A 25461-nucleotide genomic window follows, 5' to 3' on the forward strand; every position below is an offset into this window, starting at 1 on the left:
AAGGGAGAGGGAGGGAGGGTCTGAGGAAAGTCCTGCCTTAGTCCTGCCCTGCTGCCCTTTCACCATCCCCTTGCCTCCTCCTGGCTTATCCTGGGGTCTCCCATCCTATTGCTAAGGAAGCTTTGGATACAAAACCGGGTCTCCTCCCATGGAGAGGGAATGGGCCTCCCTCTGACTTTGCCCTCGTACCCATCATGAGCAACCTGGCTAAGGAGAGCAAGCACAGCAGCAGCAGCCTTGAGGAGGAGGTAAGTGCAGCTGGGTGACCCCTTGGGGAAGTGGGGCTGGGCTTGGTGCTGCGGGTGCTTGAGGGCCAGGCTGGGCGTTTGACCTCTGCTGCTCAGGGCTTCGGGCAGCCCATACCACCATCCAGCCCTACCCGCATGGCATGAGAGGAACAGTGAGGCTCCTCCAGTGGACCATGCCTTGGCACTTGCCCTGGTTCCACCCTCTTCTGCCAGAGACCCTCAGATCTGTCCCACTCCTGCCCAGGCCCCCACAGGCACCCTTGACGTGAATGATGTAGAGCTGGCCATGCCCACCCAGTAGGCCACACCCACTCCATCCATGCCCACCTAGTAGGCCGCACCCACCCTGGCCACACTCACCCGGCCCCCCCAGGGCAACCGCAATGCTGATGCGGCCCTCAATGAAATTGAGTTTGACAACCTTGCTATAGATGTTTGCTTCATTTGCTTGTGTTTATCTTTTCTCCTAAGGACCAAGGCAAAGCATACAGGTTTGTTTTGTACCAAGCACTGTTATTAAAGGCACTATCTGGACAGTCACAGTCTAGCTACAAATACCAATACTCTTAATAATCTGTCTTTTGAATACATAAAACTTACACTTTGGATTATGCTGGAAAACAAAAAAGAAATTAAGGCAACAACTATGTATCAGCCACTTTTTTCATGATCATATTATGATTTGTACTGGATATTTTTTAACTGCAATTTGAAATATTGATATTAACCTTGAAACCTTAAATGGCCTAAACCAGGTTAGCTAAAAAGGATTTATATAATTTGAAAAACTGACTAGACTTTAAATCAGCATCAGAAAAATAACACAAATGATTCCACATGCCGACTTAACAATATGTTGAGAAATATAACCTTTTCATTTCTTAAGCCTTTTTCATTTTTCAGAAACTGTTAGTAGAGTTTTAATTTGGTTTAATTATTCCAGCTGTCTTATTATACGTTGTATCTTAGAAAAATATGATAATATGTATTTTATGTATTAGACATAGTTCTCAGGTTTTCCAGCCAACATGTTCAAGACCCATAACAACTGAGAATTTTATAAATTGTGATCAGATACATTTGTCAACTTACAGAAAAAAGGTAATGTGATGAAGGTTTTCACAACATTTTCCTTGGTTAAAAAAATTAATAATAAGTATCATGTGATTTAATTCCAAAATTATTTACTTTGATATAAGTTTGAATGAAGTCTTGAACATGTGTATTAAATCAAATGTATTTTCCATTTCCGTCATGGGTCTACAAGTATAACGATAGATTTCCTGTATAATACCTGTACTATGAAGCCGGTATTCTCTCTCTTGCTAGAGTCACTTCTCATTTTGATCACTATAGTCTCCTCAGTATATTCCCAGTTTCTTATCTTTTCAAGCAAAGCAAAATTTCTTAGTAAAATAATGCTTTTTTTTCTTTTCTTTTTTTCATTTTAGTTTTGCTATTACATTTGAAGATTTCATACTGGCTCTTCTTTATATTGTACATCACTTTGAAATTTCTTTTTCTTTTTTAAAAAAATCTTTGAAAAAACTATCCTGATCATTACCACGTCTCTTTCAACATTATTTTATTTTTCTGCTGCAACTGACCTCTTTAACTATAGCTTCTTTCTCATCTCACTTTCTTGAATAGTATTTCTCATTCATGGAAGTGGCTCCTATGAGCAATCACGCCTTCATATTCCATTCATATATAGTTTTTAGAACATATACAATCCACGTATATAGTTGGATGACACTCAAGTAGTTTGATTTGCAGAATTTTATTAACAGTGAGATTGCAGTCAATGCAAAAAAAGGCTACATAATTAAAATATTATTACTCCTCTTAATATAAACTAAGATATAAATGCAACATAAAATCAAGCACAAGACCAGCTAAAAGTGCCAAAAATAGAATCATGGTGAGCAGGTGCCTACAAAACTGAATGACTTCACTAGAAATTTCTTTATGAACTGAATTCCAAACTAAGTGCATCAAATGTGAAATATATTTAATTGAAAGCCACACACAAAACAAATGGCACAGGCATACAGAGAAAACTTCATAGTGGGAAGACTTCAAAAAAAGCCATCCTAAAGTTTCATAATCACACAGTACAGTACATCCAAAGAGTGAGAAAAACGCTAAAGATAATGGTGAAAACACAATCAAGATCATCAATACATGGGCCATAGATGTGATATGATGCATTCCTGGAATTATTAACTGGACACAAGCTGGCCTCACAGTTCAGACTGAAAAACAGAAAGCTAATTACTATTCAGTTTTATTATATCTGTTTAGTGACATTGATAGGTTATCTCTGCCTTGCATAAATTAAGACAGAGGTTTATTTCAAGTCAAACTGTTGAAGAAGTAAAGCATGCATTGACTAAAAGACAACCAAGAACAATCACTGATGCACGTTGAAACAAAACATTAATACAGGTAGTCCTCAACTTACAACAGTTCATTCACTGACTGTTCAAAATTACATCAGAACTGAAAAAAGGGACTTATGACCATTTTCCACACTTACGACCATTGCAGGATTCCCATGGTCATGTGATCAAAATTCAGATGTTTGGCAACTGAGTCATATTTATGACAGTTGCAGTATCCTAGGATCATGTGATCACCCTTTGCGAACTTCTGACAAGAGAAGTCAATGGGGAAGCCAGATTTACAAAATAACTGTGTTCCTAACTTAACAACTGCAGTGATTCACTTAACAATTGTGGAAAAAAAGATTGTAAAATGGGGCAAAGCTCACTTAACAAAGGTCTCACTTAGCAACAGAAATTTTGAGCTCAATTGTGGTCGTAAGTCAAGGACTACATGCAATTGATGTGGCAATACCAGAGTACAGTAGAAGACAAAAAAATGGAAAATGTCACTAGGTATCAAGATCTGGAAATTGAAATATTATGGTATAAACAGGATACCATATCAAAAATTCTTGGATGGCACTTAGAAAATCTGTACATTGACAGAATTTTTATCTGTTAATTGGAAAAGGCCACACCACTTGTATCTGCATATATGCTACACCAATACATTATGACATCTCAAATTCTTGGGAAGAACTTGATACATATGAAGACTTACACAAGCTAAAAAAAATTGGCAGCTGTGACTTCAAATTGTTGTGAACATATAATAATAATAATAAAAATGGTTATGGAAAATTTAATCCATTGTTATACCAATCATAATTGAAGTCCTTGAGGTGACACCTAATGGTCCTTCAATATCTGGAAATATTGAATTTATCAGACCTGAACACCATAATTTTACAAAAAACAAAACAAAAAACCCAACAACAACTCTACACTCCTTATAACAGGCTATATTCTTAGATGCTCTCTTAATTCTTAGGTCCTTAATTGGACCTGACTGTCTTAAACTGTGAATCCAATTGCAGATTACCTACACTTGATAATAACAATCCCCAGTGAGGAACCACCTTGACTTCAAATAAGGCATTATTACCTTGAGATGACTGGGGAACTTGTGTGCTCAGATGAGCTATGTCCTAGGTTCAATTATTTTGGACAGGTCTCATGAAAATGTCTTGATCATATAGGACTTCACTCTTTATACATGGCTCTATTCTTTTTTGTAAGATGTTAAGCAATCAGTAAATTTGTTTGATAATCTGCACCAAACTCTCTCTTTGCTATAGGAATATAGCCCAACAAAATCTGTCTCTTTCTCTTGAAAATGCAAAAGCATATTAATCTTGCAGACACCAATCTGACTAAACAATCTGGATCAATTTCATCAAAATATGTTTTCTGTTCTTTAAGTGGAAAAAAACCTTTCAAATCAATATGATTCATCACAAGAGGAAAAAATAGTTTTGACACTAAGGCATACAAGAAAAGTTGCACTGTTCATTTTATTTTATAAGCCTTGTATGCTTGTTTTGGAAATTATAAATGCTATAAAGTGGGGGGGGAACAACTAATAAGCCTTGATTTCAGTCAATATTTTACTTACCATATAGCCTGCATGACAAATATTTTTAAGTAAGTCATTTTTAAGCATGTTTAAAGTAACTGATACTATCACAAATTTTACATGAAGCAGATAAGTTGCTTTTCTATAATCAATTTAGCATACTTAATTGCAACAAAGAACAAATGTGTCCAAATGAGAAAAAAATGCAACTGTAAGTAAGTGTTTAAAGTATAGCTAGTTCACTTTTATTATAAAACACCTCATTAAAGTATTCATAGGATTTAGTTTTCAACAGTGAAAATTCAAAGCAAATCACAAGTAAAAGCATTAAAAATGTACCAATAACGTATTATTTTAAAGTAACAACAAGCAACGATAAAAATCCGGAACATCAAAATAATCATAATAAAAAATAGAATTCCAAAACCAAGGTTCTTTTAACCATACTCTACATACTGCTGGTTTCTTACAGAGCAGTTACAATATTTTAAAAAATGGAGAAGAGATGAAAAAATCAAAGATTATCTTCATAACAAATTTATCACTATTTATTATTATAGGTGAAAAAATCCAAACAATTATATTATTTAATAATTGAGTGTCCTTTGTTATAAGGCTTAAGGTGTTGCATTTTTAACTGAAAGCTCCCAATTACTTTGTGGGATCACTTCCTGCTGTAGCCAATAGGTCATACCTTACACAGAATTGACCATGTTTATTTGAAGAATAAAATTAAGACAAAAATAATTTAATATCATGTCTGAAATATGCTAAACAGTCCTTAAACTTTTTTACAGGTAATTCTTGACTTACAACCACAGTTGTGATCAGAATTTAAGTGGCTATGTGAAGCAGATGTTAAGTGAGTCCATAAGTAATTGAACCCAATTTTACAACCATTTTAATCACTTCATTAAGTGAATCACAGTTGTTAAGTAAATCACGCAGTCGTTAAATGAATCTTGCTTCCCTAATGTTTGTCAGAAGATGGCTGGGAAGTCTCAAATTGTGATCACATGATCACAAGATCATACAATTGTAAATGTGAACCAACTGTCAAGTGCTCAAATTGCAATCATGTGACCATAATAGTTGTGTGATGGTCATAATTTTGAGGATGGTCATAAATGACTTTTTCTGAGACCATTTGTACCCTTGAACTGCCATTAAACAAACAATCATAAGTTGAGGACTACCTGTACAAAGAGTAAGCCAAAAACAATGCAATCTTTTAAAAAGGTGGAACATTCTTATGGATGGCATATAACCACATTCCTTAAAAAGCTCATCTCTATTCTTTTGTCAGCCAAGATATAGACAACTAACCGTCCCCATGTTTTTCTTTATGTTCTAAACTTTTCTAAAGAGCAAGGCACAGTATTCATCTTCTCAAATGCCCCATGATGTTGTAACTTGCCTGAAACTGTCCCAGCATGGTTCACTCTATTACATATTAAAACAAATCATCTCTGATGACTGTCTAATACTTCCAACCCATCAGCTCTGGTGTGATAGGTCTGGTATGATAGGTCCTAACTGCTCAGTCTTACACTTATTACAATTCAAAAAAACCCTGACTAGATTTACAGATTGAATGAAAATTTAATTCATTCTAAGTCATATCTAGTGTCACAGCAAATGGCAGAGTCTAGAGGAGGGTGCTCTTGGGTGATCCTCTTAGCTAAGTAGTGAAGTAACCATGGCTACAGCTTCTGGTTGACGATTCATGTGGTAGAAAGCCTTTTCTTTGCTGAACAAAGTAAATCCTTGAGACTGAACAGGTCTCCTTCATACAGTAAGAACTAACAGAGTACCTAGTTTAATCTCCTCCCCCCCAAATAAATGGTACCTTCACACCTATTCCAGTTATTGTACCTGAAGATATCCATAAGGCATTTTCTTGAATCTTCTTGTTCTTTGTAGCACCATTTTTTTCCTTCATAACATTATATTTGGTAGAGAAGAGAATGCCATGCATATTTTACGTAGCAATTACAACTTAACAAGAGAGAACCATTCTAGCTTTTTTTAAAAAAAATTGAATAAGAAAATTGCATGACGCTAAGGTGAAACTGACAACTACTGGCCATGGTTAACACTTCAGTTTTGAGCAATGATATGGGCAGAAAAGTGAGCAGCAAGTGGACTTATTTAATCAGCAATATTTTGTTGCTTGCAACTTATTTGTTCTGTGTATACATGCTATATAGGTGTAATAGCTAAAATATATATCACTCCATAGTAGATAAGAACCTACTCTGTGATGACTAACCTACTTTTGATAAATATTTATTTAGAAATAGCTGCCTATTTCAGGTAAGTGATTTTGAGATTAAAACACATAAGCCCCTCACACCCAAAGTTATAACATAACCCAGAAAAAAAAAACCCATAAAAATAACAGAATTCATGTACCTACCTGGCCCAAAGCCTGGAGAAATATAAACGTCATGAGTGGTTTATTTAGAAACATGGCAGTAATTTTAACATTTATTCCCATAAATCATAACCTGTACATATTCTTTCTGCAGTCACAGGTTACATATTACTAAAATATGCAAGAATACAGACCCAAGAACTGCAGTTAAACATAGGACCAGGAAAACAATATTTACCTTTTAACTGAAACTACTCTGAAAATGTGTTTTCTCCTTTCCAGAATCTTACTATTTATATATACCTAACCTGAAAGAAGTATGTTGGCAGTTATTAACCAACAAACTTAGGACTTTCCTCCATAAGCTTTAATGTTTAATAACTTTAAAAAGTATTTAATGTTTAATAACTTTAAAAAGTATTTCAATAGGAACACTGTTGCTAATCATATGTTACTGTTGCTTTAATACAGAACCAAACTAATAAATAATTACATAACCTGGTAAAATTAATAATTACTTTGCAATAATTTATTATGCTTAATTGAAAATCAATGTTCAATTTATAATGCAATATTCTCCCATTTACATTATGAAGTCTTCAAGAACATTACATTTTGGTTTTTAACGACATAAACTACTATAGTACACTTTTAATTTAAAACAATTATTTCCCACCTCTGTTCTCAACATTCACAAGGAGACTTCCAATTAAAAAAATGAATGCAAAAACCTTGACTGAATCTAACTGAATAAATTTGCAGAAAACAATAAAAGAATGCAGGAAAAAATAAAATAATGACCACCTGTCAAAGAACCGTAACAATAACAAAAAGAAGTAAAATGTGCAAATAAAGGATTGGAACTAGTATTAATCATTCTTGGAACTGTCCGTCATTTAGTATATCCTGCCATTTAAGTTAGCATAAAGATGAACTTAATTATAATAGATTGGTTAACAAATCATGGATTCATACTTAGAGTTCTGTGTGAACGCAGGACCAGTATGGCTCAGTTGAATCCATTTCATTAGATAAGTTTGGGCACCAGTTTAAAATGACCAGGATATGATCCCAGCATACATTCCTGAAAAGACCATTCTAGAACTGATCATCATAATAAAAAAGTATTATTGCCATTCATCAAGCTTTTAAATGTAGCAATAGCAATAGCACTTAGACTTATATATCGCTTCACAGTGCTTTAAAGTCCTGACTGAAAGGCTTACAGTGTCAGCATATTGCCCCCAACAATCTGGATCCTCATTTTATAGACTTCAGAAGGATGGAAGGATGAATCAAACTTGAGCCAGTAAGAGCAAATAAAGCTTTACTAAGAGAAATTTAACAGCCACACAAATATAAAGATAGGTAGTCCTTGAGGGTCATATAACAATCCTATTCCATAAAAAAGGTTTTATGTTTGTTTGCTGTTTAAACAATTTATGGCTGCCCTTCTTGTTATTGTGACTCCAGGTGATTGAGGATGAATTAAAACCAAAAAGAGAAAATCAAATTAATTAAGAAATGAATTACAACAACAATCAGTTTATCATATGCCAGAGATCCAAACAAACCCTTCACCTTGCAATCAACAATAAAGAAACAAACAAAAGACAAACCAAACAACTATCATGCAGTCAAGTGCTCATTAAAGGCTCACGCTATACCACTAAATCCTGAAACTGGCATAGCTCCTTGCTCCAAAAAGCTGTCACCTCCCCCAACTACTCAAATAAACAGAAATATTTCAATTTAACTTTTTCCTAATGAACATTCAATAATGTACACTTAGCCATTTAAGATCAAATGCATACAGTAAATTAACGGTTCCAATACACAGACTGAGAACAGTAAAAAGAAATGACAATACATATTAGAAACAAATTATAACAGACCTAATGCCTGAAATAAATTCTCAAATATTTCATGGCACTTCTCATCTTTTTAAATATTTCTATTAATTATACATTTTGAAGAAAATATACAAGCAAACTAATGAAAAGTATATGAAATATGGTAAAATGTAAATCCTGGAGCAGTTAGAATGTAGAAAGATCAGTACAGTCTGAGGGAATACATGGTTTAAAAAAGTTTAATAAAAATGTTACAGGTAAAAATTAGAATTCATTTTTTAAAATGTATTTCATTCTGGCATGATTCGCTTTTTGGAATTATCATGTTTTAGAAGATTGCCACCAGATATGGAAGAATCATCTGACCTGTTTACTACATTTCCAGAAATATTTGGAATATGATCTATTCATTTTAGCTTCTTCTTTTTTCTGATAAAATAATGTATGCATATACTGTAGATACTGAGATACAATGAACAAGAGTTTAAGATTTCAGTAAAATCAAACAATGCTGAAAATATTTTCTGGCATGTATTTCCATCAAAAGTGTCATCCCACAAACTCGGCACACTCATTTCTCACTACCAAGTCCCCATGGAGTCAAGTGACATTCTCTCTAGTTTTGTCACCGGGAGAAGAAGAATAACGACAACAAAAAAGGTGGATCCTGGAATTTTATTTCACTGCTTTTGCTTACCATTGCGATTTTACCCCAAAATATCAACCCAAACAGGTCACTTATAGTGAAGGGTGTAATGAAGGGAACATTAAGGCACCATGACAACTAGAGAGAACAGATAATTTTCAGGAATCAGGACATGGTCGTGTTTTTTTTTCCCCAGTGGGAAATTATATATTTATCACAACATCAAAATAAGTATTACAATGTTTTTTTTCCCCTAGAACATGAAGCAAACTTTGTGAAGTTAGTTGGTTCAGCTTCCCAAGACCATCAGAAGTTCTATTTCTTGAAAAGACACACAAGAGCAGGTACTAATAAAGTGTCTGAAGCTTTGTTCAATCTCTAAAAGTTATTAAGAGGCTAGAAGGAAAAATTCTAAGCATATAAGCAGCAGCTGTATTAGTCTATTTCATATATTTAATTTAAAGGGCATTTATATTCAAATAAAACAAAAAATTACTATTTGATAGCTCTTCTTTTGGGACTATGACCCATATCACTTGAAAGTTAAATGTACTCTTGGCCTGAAAAAAGCTATGAACTGCTGAGGCAAAAGGATAAGACATTTTACAAGCTGCTTCTCTACACTGCATAATAGTTAATCCAGAATATTTAATTACAGTCTGTGGATAAGCCACAATGGCTTAATTTGCATATTTGTATACAGACTGTGTGCTGCAAAAATTGTAAAGCACATTACAATTATCCTCTGGTGTGCAAGATACCAGATATGGGATTCCATCTCATATAAATATTTGTCCAAATGCTCATATCTTAAAAGAGTAAGATATCTCAGCATTCTAGCAAATGCTTATAATACTAGGAGATGAATTGCAACAGAGTTTTTTTTGGGGGGGAAAGAACAATGAATCTGAATGGCAATATAATTGAATTAGATTACAAACTGTAGCCAGAAAAATGAATCAACAAATACAGAAACAAACATCATAGACTCCAATAGCTATGCATTTTAATTAAATATATGCTGATCTCAAAACTAATAAAGATAAGTATCTATAAAGACATGTCTTTCACAAAAGTCTCATTAAAAACTGCCACAAAACCACAAATCTGTGTTAAGGGATTTCTTTGTATTTTAATTAAACATAAAACAACTGTGATGAGATAATCGTAGCAATTTGTACAGACTCATTTTCTACCTTTTAGTTATGTTCTCAGCCAAAAACTGTTAATTGCATATTCCTAGCTGAGTTGTTTAAAATACATCCTCCTTCTCTTTGCATATTATGTTCTTGTTCATGTACAAAAGTATCCGAAGGAAATAAACCCTAAATTTTCAGCTACTGTGCTAAATCCTATCATGAACTTTCAAGCAAATATCACAGTCTAGGAAGAACTAGATCAATTGTAAAATAAGTGTCTTGAAAGATAAAATATGCTTGAGTCAGTAAGGAATCAGTTGTCAAATTAAAAATAGATTATGAAACTGGAGCAGCACAACTCCTGTGAAGGAAAAGTCATGGTTTTTCTAACACAGATTCATTCTGATAAATAATTGCAACACTAGGTAACAATTAACAGCCTTGGCAATTCAAACTATACCAGGTTCTGTCTGGTGATTTTTTAAGAAACAAGTTTCTGTTCTTAGAGCTGAGGATATATGCATAATATTTGCACATTGTGACCAATTACTAATTTATTACAATCATATCTTAGATGGCATATTACACTTTGCAGGATGGGGATGTTTGACTGGAGGCAAGAGGTAAATTCTCCTTACACCATAGAGTGGTTTTAGCTTAATTAAAGAAGGCCATCATGAAATAATTTCTAAAGAAAAAAAATTAATACAGCTGAAAATTTATTGTCTACAACTGTTTTCAGGACACGATCATGAACATAGGATAAAGATGAAATGGATTTTTAAAATCATTTCTCTTAGAATTCATACTTTTGCCCTAGAAACTACCTTGAACAAACACACTGCGAGTTGATTTGTGCTATGATGCTGCTTGATACACCTGGATATCTTAACAGCTTTCAATATCATCAACTGAACTATTATTCTTGAATGATATATCCAGGCTGTCTGAGCTGAAGTAGCTTTGTGATACTTCTGTTTGTACCTCAATGGACATTTTTCAGAAAGCAGGACTGATGCCTGTATGGTAATAGTGACACTGAATTATTTATTAATCATTCACATAAAATCTACAGCAAATTTGTTAATCATTCACATGGAAGACACAGCAAGAACAAGAAACATTTAGAGCAAGCATTAGGGAGCTCATCTACTGTTAGCATATGGTTAGCATATTATTCTCTTGAGTATTGTATTCCCGAAGATATAACAATAGCCAAAAAAAAAAAACCACCACTCTGTGATTTAAACAGGACAGTGATCAAAATCCTAAATGCAAAAGGTTGGTTTTTACACAGAGATAGAAGATATCAGGTACTTCAGAAAAACAGGAAAGTTAACCATTGAAGACTATCTCTCCAATTGTCTGCTACAGAAATTATAAGTGCTCAGTACCAAGGGAAGTTTAGTTATCAATTAAATTTATCAATCAATTTATCTATTAAAATGGAACTTAATGATTCTACATTAAGTATTATTACATTGCATAAAATTATATTCCACATTTTCTTTAGGAGAGGGGGCGTTGTCTTACCTGAACGCAATTCCTGATCCAGCCTCTGGAGTAACTTGGCATTTATCTAAAGTAAGGTGGATCTCAAAAAGAAGCTCAAACCAAAATAAACTATTCCTAAACTTTCAGAGCAATATCTGATATCTACAGTACAAAAGTTGCCGATAATATGTTTGGACAAATTTATACATTTATCATAACTCCTCCACTGAAAGAAACTACACCCTAATAAATACAATTGTGGAAGAAAACTGCACATGTAGACTATCAGTTTATATGAATTAAATAGAAAGCAAAACCCAGGCATAAACTGCAATTGCTAAAATGGTGTAGTTTATTTGCATAAGCATATATTGACAGTATTTTCATGGCAAATGACAAAATAAATTGGGAAAACGGAGGCTGTTTAATATGCATCAAGATGAAGCAGCTACCACCCTGCAAAACCATCTGTCTGAAACTTGCTACGGCCTCTCTCCTGGAAAGACAACTATGAATTACATTCAGTTCTGCTCCTACAAAATGTTTGTTTGCTTAGTTATTTATTTAACATGTTCCTACAGTGTTGTGATCAAAAGTTACTCACATAGGAAAAATATATAATAAAAAGCCCGTTATAACAATCAAACACAATAATGCCTCAAAAATAGGAAAAAAGTAAAAAAATGGTAACATCCGAGAGGAAGCTTGGTCTTCAAGGGCTTGCAAAAAACCAGCAAAGAGTGAACCACCCTGATCTCCAAAAGAAAGTTGCTGCACACCAAGCTGGCAAGAACAGCCAACACTCCAGAAGACAGGCTTAAGATACAGAAGGATCTTGACAGACTTGAACATTGGGTGCTATCAAACAAAATAAAATTCAATGGTGAAAAAATTTAGGCAAGAAAAACCAAATGTACAGGTATAGTATAGGTGGTACCTTGCTCAATAGTAGCAACTGTGAGAGGGATCTTGGAGTCCTAGTAGACAATCACTTAAATATGAGCCAGCAGTGTGCTGCAGCTGCCAAAAAAGCCAGCACAGTGCTAGGCTGCATTAACAGAGGGATAGAATCAAGATCACGTGAAGTGTTAATACCACTTTACAATGCCTTAGTAAGGCCACACTTGGAATACTGCATCCAGTTTTGGTCACCATGATGTAAAAAAGATGTTAAGACTCTAGAAAGAGTACAGAGAAGAGCAACAAAGATGATTAGGGGACTGGAGGTTAAAACATGTAAGGAACGGTTGCTGGAACTGGGAATGTCTAATCTAATGAGGAGAAGGATGAGGGGGGACATGATAGCAGTTTCCAATATCTCAGGGGCTACCACATAGAAGAGGGAGTCAGGCTATTCTCCAAAGCACCTGAAGGCAGGACAAGAAGCAACTGATGGAAACTAATCAAGGAGAGAAGCAATCTAGAACTAAGGAGAAACTTCCTGACAGAACAATTAACCAGTGGAACAACCTGCCTCCAGAAGCTGTGAATGCTCCAACACTATAAGTTTTTAAGAAGAGACTGGACAGCCATTTGTCTGAAATGGTATAGGATTTCCTGCCTGAGCAGGGGGTTGGACTAGATGACCTCCTAGGTCTCTTCTGACTTTATTATTATTATTATTATTATTATTATTATTATTATTATTATTATTATTATTATTATTATTATTATTATTATTATTATTATTATTATTAATATTAAAAGAGACAGAGTTGCAATCGAAAGGTAGCATTTTCCTGCCTTAGCCCCCCCGCCCCAAACCTCCTGTGTGATGTGCTCAGTTTCTCTTGACACAATGGTACTTAAACGTATGTGAACTCATTTGAATTTTCAACATCCATAAATATGACCTAAAACATGACCTGTTCTCCACACAAGTCCAAAAACTAGATGAACACAGTTTAAAAAAATGAGTCAAAAATTTTATACTTGTTAATTAATTTATTGTGGAAAATATCCAAAGCTAGATATTGCCTCTATCAGGCAACATTTTGTAGCTAATACTCATGGGCTGGAAATACTTATTTTTAGTATGCAATAAAAAGATTATTTTTACTTAAGGAGAAATAATATCTCTAATCTGTCCATAATTAAAATAACTGCAACAGACACTCAATATAGCAGTGGACTTGGGGTTTAATGGACAGAATCTGCTGAATCCCCAGGACTGCTACAACTGGCAGTGCCTAGTTCCCAATTTGCTGCTCACCTCTGCCCATATCTTTGCTTCCTTTGGGTTCTGGAAGAGCCCGGTGTGTCTGGCTGGGTGATTATTCTGGCTCCAGTGTTCTTAGCTTCTGATCCTTAGCCTTTCTTGGCTGGGGCCCATATTCACATCACCATTTGTGGCTATCAGGGTCAAATGCCTGTAACTTGTTATGCATCTTGCTTTTTTCAGCTCATTTCCTTCTTTCTTACCTCCTTGCCTTCATACCTACCTACCTACCTACCTACCTACCTGTAGGCTTTTGAGCTCAAAAGTCCCATTCAACATTTGAAACCCCTCCTCCCAATTGTCCATTATATTTAGGTTTTAATCTTTCTTTTTATCTGGCAGTACGGCCAGCCTTCTTTCTTAAACTTTTTATACAAAATGAAGGGGAATACAGTAGTAACAACTCAAATAGTTTATATGGAATCTAGATACAGTTTTACGTCAGCTAGATGGAAATATATCACAACACCTATATGTATAATTTAAAATCTTATTTTCAATCCTACAAACATTATTGTAAATATTTTCCTAGTTCTATGTACAACTGAATGTAAACCTGTCATTATTTATGTTTATGTAAATTCCATTAACTTTAAATTTAATGTATTTGTAAATAATGGAAAGGAAATTATAGCTTAGAAATCTGACCTCCACATCTTAATATATCATATTCTTCACAAGTAAGGCCATTATTTTCAGTTCCTGAAATATAATTATGAACACCCTTGAATAGATGATATTGTAACCCTATGAGCTTTCAAGGTCTAAAAGTAGCATATTTATGTTTAACTATATCAAAACTTTCAATTTATATTGAAGCTCTTCAAGTGTTTCGCTAAAATAACTTGTATTGCCTACATTACCCATTTTTAATACTGGAACTACAGTATATTTCTTTAATATTAGTATGATTGTGCAAACAATTAATTATTAACAGTATTAATTATTAAGACTACAAAGAGTATTTACTAATACTCTTAGAAATTAATTTAATATTAAATAAATATTAATAATTTAGTAAGTAATTAAGAGTATTTAATATAATTTATCTATTTAAGAGAGCCAATGTTTTCATTGCACTTGGATGGCAAATAAATAAAAAGCATGAGTATAATGCCGGGTAAAATATCTTAACTACTCTCTACTATTCTTCAATTTAAATGTCTGAGTAATTTCTAGCTTATAGATTTAATTCTTTTTTAATTGTAACTAAGCAACAATTCTTATGAAAATCAAAATATACAACAATAATAGTAGTAATAATAAAAATCAATGGATATTGGGTGTAGAGGTACCTAAAGATAGCAAAATAGAAGAGAAAAAACTGGAGAAAATCACAAAATACAAAAACCTGCAGAAGTAGAATGGCTGTGGCAAATGAAAGCAAACATAGTAACAACAGTAATAGGTACCTTGGATGCAATCCCAAAATATCTAGAGCACCACTTGAACACCATCAGGATTGACAAAACCAACAGCATGTCAATTGCAAAAGGTAGCTTACTTGGAACAGTTTACATCCTGCCATGATACCTTTAACACTATCAAGCAACATCTGCCTATTCCACTCCAAACGTCTAGCTGGCTGTATGACCAACCATAATAATAATTAGAGTCTTAAAATCTTGGCACATGATACACCATATTTAACTGTGGTTGAAAAAAAGAAAAAAAGAAGTGTAGATAAATGAGACAATATCTGGGAATAGTAGATTAGAAGACAGAAAATTGAAGAAGATCATAAAGTATTAAGATCTGAAAAACAAATCTGAAAGATTATGGCATAAGCCTACTGTGGTGGTACTAGTGGTTATCAGCATATGGCATGCCATATCAAAAAGCCTTGGATGACACTTAGAAAATGTGTGCATTGATAAAATTCCTGTCAAAACAAAAGAACACACTGCTCAGATCTGCACACATACTCTGCCAATACATTATAACATCCAAGGTTCTTGGGAAGAACTCAATAAGTATGAAGGCCAACACTAGCTAAAGAACTGACAGCTGTAATTTCACACTGTTGTATTATATAATAATTTGATTACCTAATATCTGCACATCACAGGTATATCAATCCCACATACAGATTTTTTTTTATTTATATAAATTAATGTGAACTGGCATAAACTGCATCCACATCTACAGTATTTAAAATGGTTGAAGCATATCATAGATTTTTGAAATGTTGATGCTCTCCAAGTAGAGTAAGTAAAAGTGTTCCATTGTTAATATTGGCTGTAACATATTTTACATTATTGTATCCCAGTGCTAGTATTTATGACCTTTACAATTTACAAATGCAAATTCTATCCTCTCCATGCTATAATAAAAATGCAGTCAGAGTATACAAGGGCAATGTGTTTTGTAACCAATGGTAAGGAAATTGCATACACAGAACAATACTAAGGAGAAGACAGGAAAAAGCTGAACATTTCTATTATCAGATAATTAGATGATAATAATCCAACTGACATATATGACACATATACCATGTGTCAAAAACAGAAGATATTTCTAGGAAAATAACACAGTTTTCATGACTTAAGATTTATGACTTAAATCTAAGAATTAAATATAAATCACTTTGGATTTTGATCCTAAACATATTAATATGGTAAAAATATACTATTACCAAATTAATTTCAGCCTCCAAGGCTCTGTTTTTAAGATATGCTGATTATTTAGTTTTCCAAATGGACAGTGTTATTACTAATGTTACAGTATTAGGTTGACAATAATATAAACAGTAAAATCACCATGGCAATCTTTAATACTGTGATTAAATCACAAAGATTTAAATGATATTTGAACTTCAGTCTTCTTATATTTATCCTGACGCAATGTATATATGACTAACTAATGTTCCTCATTCTTGTGCATATTAAGAAAAATGTAGAAAACTTTTAAAGCATTCCTTTATACACACAGTATAGGGAAGTTCTGAATAAAATTTCTTGTTTATACCTGTTCTGTAAAAATCTGGCATGCCAGATAATATACTGTAAAATCATAAAATTCTCATAGGCCAAACCATAGAAAAGCTCGAGTTAAAAGGCTTAATTAAAAATGAAATGTTTTCTTACATATAAATTGGAAAAGCACAGACCTCCTCCATACATGTAGGGCGGAACACAAGCAGTTAGGAAAAATATCTTTAAACAATATTAATCTAAGCCCCGTTAGTTTATCCACAAGAAGCTCAGTTGCAGCATCTTGAATACAATTGACATTTTCTAATTTCTTCTGTTATAATAATCAAATTTTATCTTTTATTGAAATTAAAAAATACTTTAATCATGACAGAAAGTTCAGAATCTGCATTATATTAACATGTTTAACTTGTCTGGCTTTGTTAGAAATCCCTCATTTAAACCAATACTGGCATGCTGAGAATATCCATAGTTTATTTGGGATTGTTGGACGATATGGAATATATCCAGCATTTTAGTAATAATGTGCACCCAAACATCAAATGATTTCACCAAGGAGTATAGCTGTTTAACATGAAATACAGCCTAAAAAATTCCACAACCCAAACTTTATTTTTGAACTATTATTCCCATAATCTCTTGCCTTTGGCTGGATTCATTAATGCTGATAGGAATTGAAGACTAAAAACATCTGGAGGCAGATCATCTACATCCACACCTGCCACAGCTGATAGTACTGAAGATTACTGAGTGGTCCAGATGGTGAACTTCATATGGCAAGAATTTAGCCTTGAGCAGTACAAGCATAAAAGTACTTATCAACACACATAAACAGTAATCAAAGTCACATGTCTGAAAACAATAACTGGATCTATAATACTGGAAAGGGTTTCGCTGCATGCTAAATACATTGGCCTAAACCTATTGCAATTATTTAAGACTTTACAACACTGGAGATACATCTATGTCTATGGCTATCTATATCAATGTGTGTGTGTGTGTGTGTCTGTGTGTGTTGTCTAATATACTGTAGTCTGAAGAATAGAGGTATTGTGTAATATGCAATGCAAATTCTTTTGAAGTATGATTATATTCTATGTGATCAGACAGTAAAGTGAAGTAGTATTTAATGCAATTAATATAGAGTACATTATATCATTAGAAAATATATAAAATCATGATATAATTTTATTGTATGATGTATGGTATAATATCATTACATTGTAGTATATTACTGTTGATTTGCTAGTGACATTATATCCACATTTCCTTAAAATAAATGCCTGGAAACTTGTTGGAATTACAGTTACTATATTTCTTAAATCATCAATACTCTCATGTCTAAATTGTGTCTAATACAAACTTCATGAATTAAACTAACTATGAGACATATCTGTACTTTCTTCACCTATATATTTTCTTAAAAATAACTAAGATTGATCAATGCATTGGGAGGTGATTAATTTAGTGAAAATTAGATTAAATAACACCAAAATGAGAACATGCTATAGGACTGAAATCAAGATTAAATCAATAAAGAAGAAATAATTTTGAAGAACAGAATAAAATAAGTATATCATTTTTTGACTAATTGGAGAATAATTTACTTCAGGTGCTTTTAAGTAAATACTGGAGGAGCATTCCAAACATGAGTTAGGTTCTTTTAATTATAACCTGAAACTTCCTTTCTCTTTTCACTATTTCATCACTTTTAATAAAAATAAGGAGGGGAAAGTATTTTTCTTATAAATGAAAAAAATACTAAGCCACCAGTTACTGATTCTTTGTAAAAATATGTAAATAAGCAAAGAAAGCCAAATGAATCGTAAACTAAGTAGACATCCAACAGAGAACTTCTCCATTAGAATATTGGATTAACAGCTATGAAAATAAGTGAATAGGAATTACACATTGCTCAGTTAAAGGACATTTATTAACTAACAGTGTGCACAAAATCTTTATGCAAATCCATCAACAATCTAGGTGGATATGATCCCACTTAACTTACATGCTTCACAGTTTGTTTCTTTTGGAATGACTATAAAATATCCTGTCATAAAATTTAGAATTTAAGTGGTGAACCCCAGAGACTGGTTGATACAATTAACTTCACTCATTCAGGAACTCATTCACATTTCTTAGAGTAACTTAAAGATACAATAAAATGTGAATAAAACATCAGTCTGTCATTGAGAAGAGAAAATTTCTCCTACTCTCAATTTAGCAAAAAGTATGTTTTCTAATAATCTCAGAAAATATTTTAAATGAACTGAAGCTAAAGCCTGAAAGTGAGATGTTGTATAGGTGTACTGTAATCTCCCTACCAAAGTTTGATATACAATATTAAATCAAAAATTTACAGCAATAATTTACATGGAAATCATTGACATTCTAGATGTTCCTGAACAACAAAAACCCGCCTAAATGGAGAAAGGCAATCCTATTTGCAAAATGATTATTAAAAAGTACAAAAATCAGCTTACCAGGACAAATATGTAATATGCATATTTCTTGAATTTTGTTATATATTGATGGTGCCTTAGAGTTAATCATGACTGTTACTAAATGAACAAGTTCATACAGTGTTCATCTTTGAAGGTAGTTTGCAATTGCTATTTCCTAGGTCTGAGAGAGTTAAAGATAGGGCTAGAACTCACAAGCTCTAGATAAGTTCCTTTAATTACTACATTAAACTAGCTTCTTCTGTAAGATCATACCAAAATAGAACATTTATATTTTACCTTACCTCAAATATGTCACAACACCTATATGTATAAGATTATTAACCTCTGAGTAAGTAATCAACGGGTTTTTTACATAAAGAACTATAACTCTCAACACTCCTATAACAGCTATATAAATTTAACAAATCAAATATCAACCCAGCACAATAATTATACAGCCACAGGTTTTCTATCTCTACCTTAAAAGGGCTACAGATTGATTTACTGACTTTCACACTTCATGTTAATGCTTTTCAATTCAGTATTGGAAAAATCAAGAAACATCAACGTGGACTGTGCAGAAATGGATAGGCTTACATTGAAAATGAAAGGGAAAGAAGATACAGAATACTTTCAAACATGGGATAATTTTTGTAAATGGCTAGGAAAATGGAGTAGCGAGTAGGAATGGAAGTTGTAGGAATGGAAGTTGTATTATTATTAATGTCAAATATGTGGACCCAGACAACACATTGTTTATTAAGCACTAAAGATTTGTAACTATAAAAACGTAATAAAATATATATTAAAAAAGTAAATAACAATTAAATGGCAGGCCTTACAAAACTAAAAAGCTATGCTAAACTAAACCAAGATCATTAAATCCATCAAAAGGATCTGAGAAATACCCAATACACAAGCAAGACAGCCTCATGATCCCAGAAAATAACATTAAAAAAAAATCTTCTGCCACTATTACTATACATATTACGTGTAATTACATCTAGTTTCATTAATAGCCTAAAAGTTTATGAGTTTGTACTGTCCTATTCTGAGCAAACTGGTATAAAATTCCACCAGTCAACTAGCAGAAAAACATTACATTTGTATTAGCTCCCTCCCTCTGTCCCCTCATTGGGTCAGTCTACTATTTTGACAATTGTAATATGTTTCTGTGATATTTTTCTTCTTTCTGAACTACTCTCTCACTCATCCCCGTGCCTAGCATTTTCCAGCTCTACAGTAGTCTTCAAGGTATAAGCCTGAGACTGTAATCATCAGTATGGGTGCACAGCTTTAACATAAAATTCTTACAATATGGGTCATTTCCATGCTTTTTCTAAATCTACAGTACTGTATTTCTACAGCAGCTTATGTTTTCATTGGGCGATTTAATCCACCACCATTTCAAAATGCCTTTGCTGGCCAACTGTCATTAACTTAGGCTTCAGTGGCATATACTGTATATCTAACATTAGAAGAGGTGAGGAATTAGTCCCAAAGTTATATTTTTTAAAGGACAACCTATTTCAGCTATCATGCTTATAGTTATCACAAATAATCATGTGTCTATTTGCATCCACATAGCAACACTAGCTCCAGTCCACTGATAAAGCCCACTGATTTCAATCAACTTACATTATGGTAATAGTATCTATCTCAGATAAGCCCATTTTCGATTCCTTGAAAATTCTCTTTTGAAGCAAAAACAACTATTAAGGATTTCTACCTTGTTTAAGGAAGAAATTCGAAGCAGAAAACCCTTTTACGCTTTACACTCACAGTAAATGGTTTTGAGATGACGCAAAAGTAATTAAACCAAGGTTGCTATTTTTGGCAACCTTAGTTCTTTTATTTTTTTTATTTTTTAACCCTTTTATTTTGAGACTACACAATCTACCCTATCTTATATTGTAGCACTTTTTTTTCATTAAGTAAATCCCACTGTCTTCAGTGGGGCTTACTCTCTAGCAACCATCAATTAAATTGCATTCTTAATCGAAACCCTTGAATTCAGGCTTTCCTGATCTTTTCATGTTGCACTGCAATTAGTTTTCTTAAAAATGCAACCCAACTGCTGCTTAAAAACACAATAATTAAATACTGCATTTAATGAAATTTAACTGAAGACCTGTCCAATTTTATTGCAAGAAAATTCAGCTTCATGAACTGAAATTAGGAAATTAAGATTTGTACTAATCAAAACACCACCAGTTGGAATGAATGTGCCTAAATATACACATACTTAAAGTTACTTTCTGTATCCCCAGTAAAAAGCTGGCCTTTATACAGTTAATAAGGGGGTTCTCCAAATGTGAAAACATTAAATCTACTACTAAGGTTCTGTATTCATTCAAAGGCTGACACACAAAGCTGCTCTCTTCAAGTAATACAAAATGTCACCACAGGCTGACGCTCTTTCTACAAGAATTATGAGAGGCTGCACAGTGTAGGAAGAGTACAGTTTGCAGTTTGCTTCTCTTGTTCCAATACTGGTTAATACACAAATAGATTCAGACAGAAAACTGGTAACCGTACAGGTAGTTCAGTAGTCCCATTTACCTTATTCCTGAAAAGCTTAAGAAATAATAGGAATCAAGCCAAAATTTCAGTGGAAAATCAAACACATGAGGAATTCTACCAGGTTTGAGTAAACTTGCTTCAAAATGGAGCTGATTTAATGCAAAAACCATGCTTTTAGAACTGGAAGAGCCAATATACTAATTGATCTTCCATCACTAAGAAGGATATGCCAGGTGGATCTCACACTTCTTTGTCTGGAAGCCAAGAACTGACTAAATCTTTCAATATTACAATCTGTCATTCGTACAGACTCAGCCATCAGTAACAGGACTATATAGTTTTGTCCCTAAAATTCTGAAAACAGGACAAGGATGCATTGGATAGTATCCATGAATGTGGTGTGTACATGTATACGCAACACAGGCAGAGAAGCGAAGTCCATAAAGAACTATACAGGTGCGGAATAGAAATAGCAGAAATGTGTTCCAGTCTAGGGAGCCATTTACTGACCTGTTATCTAAGTTTACAGTAATTTTATCTAGAGGACTTCCTGAAACAATATTTAATGCTTTGAAATCAGTCTGATAGGACCTACAAATCTGATCTGGACTTTCAACTAGTCTTTGGTTTGAATGATCTTTCACTCAATCCTACCTCCACAGCCTATTTTTTTTTTCTGCTACAGACATAGTGCTTGTGGTCCTTTGAACTAAAGGGCATGGTTTTTGGTGTTTTCTGTGTGTGTATGTGTGCAGAGCAGATGAGGTCACCTTGGTCTGCTCTCTCTTGCACAACAAGTAAGGCAACTTTTAAAAGGAACAGAAGAAACTCACCAAAGATAAAGGCTGTTCTGTACCTGACAAATCTTGCTGAGCTTCCCAGATAACTAAAAGGAAGCTGGCAGGCACATTTTGTTTGCTTTCATAACAAACCCCAAAGCAAATAAGAAAAATAAATATTTTGTTTTATCCTTTGTACAACGCAAGTAAAAAAGGGCTAACGATCCTTACATTTGAATTTAAAATAGGGCAGTCCCATCTATCAAAAGCTCAATGTTTAATGGCCCATGAGGTTGGAAATAAAGCTGGCCGTGATCAACAGGCTTCTCCCAAATGAATAGACACCAGAGTGGAACCTTAAACATGATTTAGCCAGAAAGTGGAGGAAAAAAACCCCCGAAAAGGAAATATTAATTTTAAAAAGAGAGGGAATAATTTTCAAAGGTTCCTTGACTGGGATGCGTCAGATCCACTCAGGATGTCGGTCTCCACTTTTCTACAAAAGTCTCAATGAGTTTATAATAAGTAAGGGACTGCAGTCAGGCGTACGTGCTGCAGCACGCGTGGAAACGGGGGGGATCGTAATCTGTCCACACACACACACGTATGGATAGTCGATTCTGATCGATCCGCTTCCCACTTCCCTTCGCCCCGCACAAGATAAGGCGCTCGATTTCTAAACCACACAACGCGAGCGAGGTTCGTCCGGAGCAGGAAGCCGGTTTCCGAAGAAAAACCATCGCGATTAAACGACAGAATCCAGAACCAGCCGGAGCGCGACACGGACCCACCTGGCAGCCGCAATCCGGCTTCGACCTCCCTAAAGTTCCAGGCAGTCAAGAAAGAGCAAAAGAAAGCGGAGGGCGAAGAGGCCGAGAAGCCAGAACGGTAACAGCTTTCCTCCCGCGGTCAACACGTCCCCCCCCACCCCCGGGCGCGCCTTTTTCCCCGGCCGGGCGCAAGTTGAGCTCCCCTCCAAAATCCCTGACTTACCTGGCCGCAGGGACAGGGCAGAAAGCAGCAAACCCAGGAGAAAGAAGAGCGGCGTTTGCCGCTGCGGCCGACCAGGAAAGCAGGAGGCGACGGCAGAGGGCATCTCCATCCCGCCTCCCCGCCGGGCGAACGGCGACTTCGGCCGCTGCTTCTCCCGAAGGCAGGAACGGAAGGACGAGGGCGCAGGGCTTTCCCAGAGAGCGGCCGCGGCGGCTTCTTCTCCGAAGAGGAATCGCAGCAGGTCCGCAACTTTCCAACAAACGAGGTCCAATTGCAGGGTGGGTGTGTGTGTGTGTGTGTGGGTGGGTGGGAGCAGAAGTTGGGAGGATCGGGGAAAGCGGCCGCTAACAGCTTCTGCGACCGAGGAGGAACGAACGAACGAGCGAGCGAGCGACCAACCGAGCGAGCGAGGCGCCAATCGCAACCGCTCCGAAGCAGGTGGCTCTTCCCTCTGGCAGCCTAGCGGCGCTCCAAGACCGAAAGCTGGAAGAAAGAGGTGGGGCCAGCCAGGGAGGACACGCCCCTGCCCTCGCTCAAAGGGCCCGCTCCTTTGCCGAGATCCGTTTCCGAGCCTTCCGCCGAAGCTTTCTATTAGCCAGCCAGCGAAGAGCGCGGCTAGCGGGCGGAGAGAGGAGGACGTGGCGGTTTGGCTGTATGGCGGGGGTCGGGGCGCCTTGAAACTAAGGAGGCAGGAGAAAAGGCGGAATGGAAGGCGAGACGCGTCTTGATCGGTTGACGGGGGGGAATGAAAAGGCCTGGGAAAGATTGGGCAGGGAAGTAACCAACAGGCAGCGTAGGGTCGCCGGGTTTGAGCAGCCGGGGGGGTGGGGGGGGGCGGGGAGGCGATAGCAGCAGGTCTGGCGAAATCCTAGGGCACTTTTCGCTGCAATCCTATGCGTGTTTATGTCGGTAAGTCCCACTGTTTGCAAGGGAGCTTACTCCCAGGGGAAGTGCAAAGGATGCAGTCCTGGATGCTCCGAACCGGGATCCGGCTGAAGGAGAAAAAGAACGAGGTGGAAAAAAAAAGGGGAACTTTGATCATCCCCGGGGATGGAAATCGCGCCTTGGATTGTCGATTCCTAGAAAGAATCCGCGGCTCCTGCTCTTAGCAGAGATTTGAGGCCAGAACGCGCCGACACTGGAATCTCTTGTCTGAAACGTGCGATGCAGGCAGAACGCAGCATTTGCTACCTCGAAGTAAGCTCCAGCTTGCCGGAAATTCCAATGGAAAAGAGCCGCAGCTGTAATCCTAGGTGCCTCCAGTTGAGGATAGTGATGCAAAGGTCGTTGTGAGTAGGTTCCCAGGAATAGGTCTCGGCGAGACTTTTAAGCAAACATGTACAAAGATTACGCAGTAAAGACAAGGATTCTCTTCGTTGTTTGGGCCAATGCAATTTGCTTTTCGGGGCTTCGTCCCAAAGGACTACAATGACTTTATGGCGAATACAGTGTTTAAATTGGTGAATACAGTGTTTAAATTCTTAAGTAGATATTTTCCCAGGAGATTCTGTGGAAATCTCAGATGTTCTCAGATTCTGCCAAAGGCTTTGGTTAAATCGGTAGGTGATAGATGGAAGGGTGAATTGGATCTGATCAGTTAGGGGAAAAAAAACTGCTGCATTCTGAAGTCAGCACTGCCAACCCCTTGATTTTTCAAAAAAAAAAAATTATTGTCCTGTTTATCTTAAGCTAAACAGAGAAAATGGTTCAAAGGAATCCTATGTGCCTTTCTGGGATTGCTTTCATCTCCTTCCTTTACCCATTACCTCAAAGGGGCTTGCAGTGTCTCAAAAAAAAAAAATCTCTATGACTAGTTTACCCTAGTGCATTTAGACTTGTATATGCAGAAAA

At 35.6% G+C, this 25461-nt stretch overlaps 1 protein-coding gene across 3 annotated transcripts in view; it reads right to left on the reverse strand.

The window, feature by feature from the left end:
* Positions 1–23901, reverse strand: part of ALCAM (activated leukocyte cell adhesion molecule) — a 100734-nt gene extending 76833 nt beyond the window's left edge. For all 3 annotated transcript variants that reach the window (XM_015815891.1, XM_015815890.1, XM_015815892.1), the window contains exon 1: positions 23611–23901. In XM_015815891.1, coding sequence (XP_015671377.1) covers positions 23611–23719 — 109 coding nt within the window. In that variant the 5' untranslated portion in view covers positions 23720–23901. The remainder of the gene's footprint in view (positions 1–23610) is intronic.
* Between the last annotated feature and the right edge of the window lie 1560 nt (positions 23902–25461).

Source organism: Protobothrops mucrosquamatus, unplaced genomic scaffold, assembly GCF_001527695.2.
Source record: "Protobothrops mucrosquamatus isolate PMUCROS unplaced genomic scaffold, P.Mucros_1.0 scaffold382, whole genome shotgun sequence".
NCBI classification, from domain to species: domain Eukaryota; kingdom Metazoa; phylum Chordata; class Lepidosauria; order Squamata; family Viperidae; genus Protobothrops; species Protobothrops mucrosquamatus.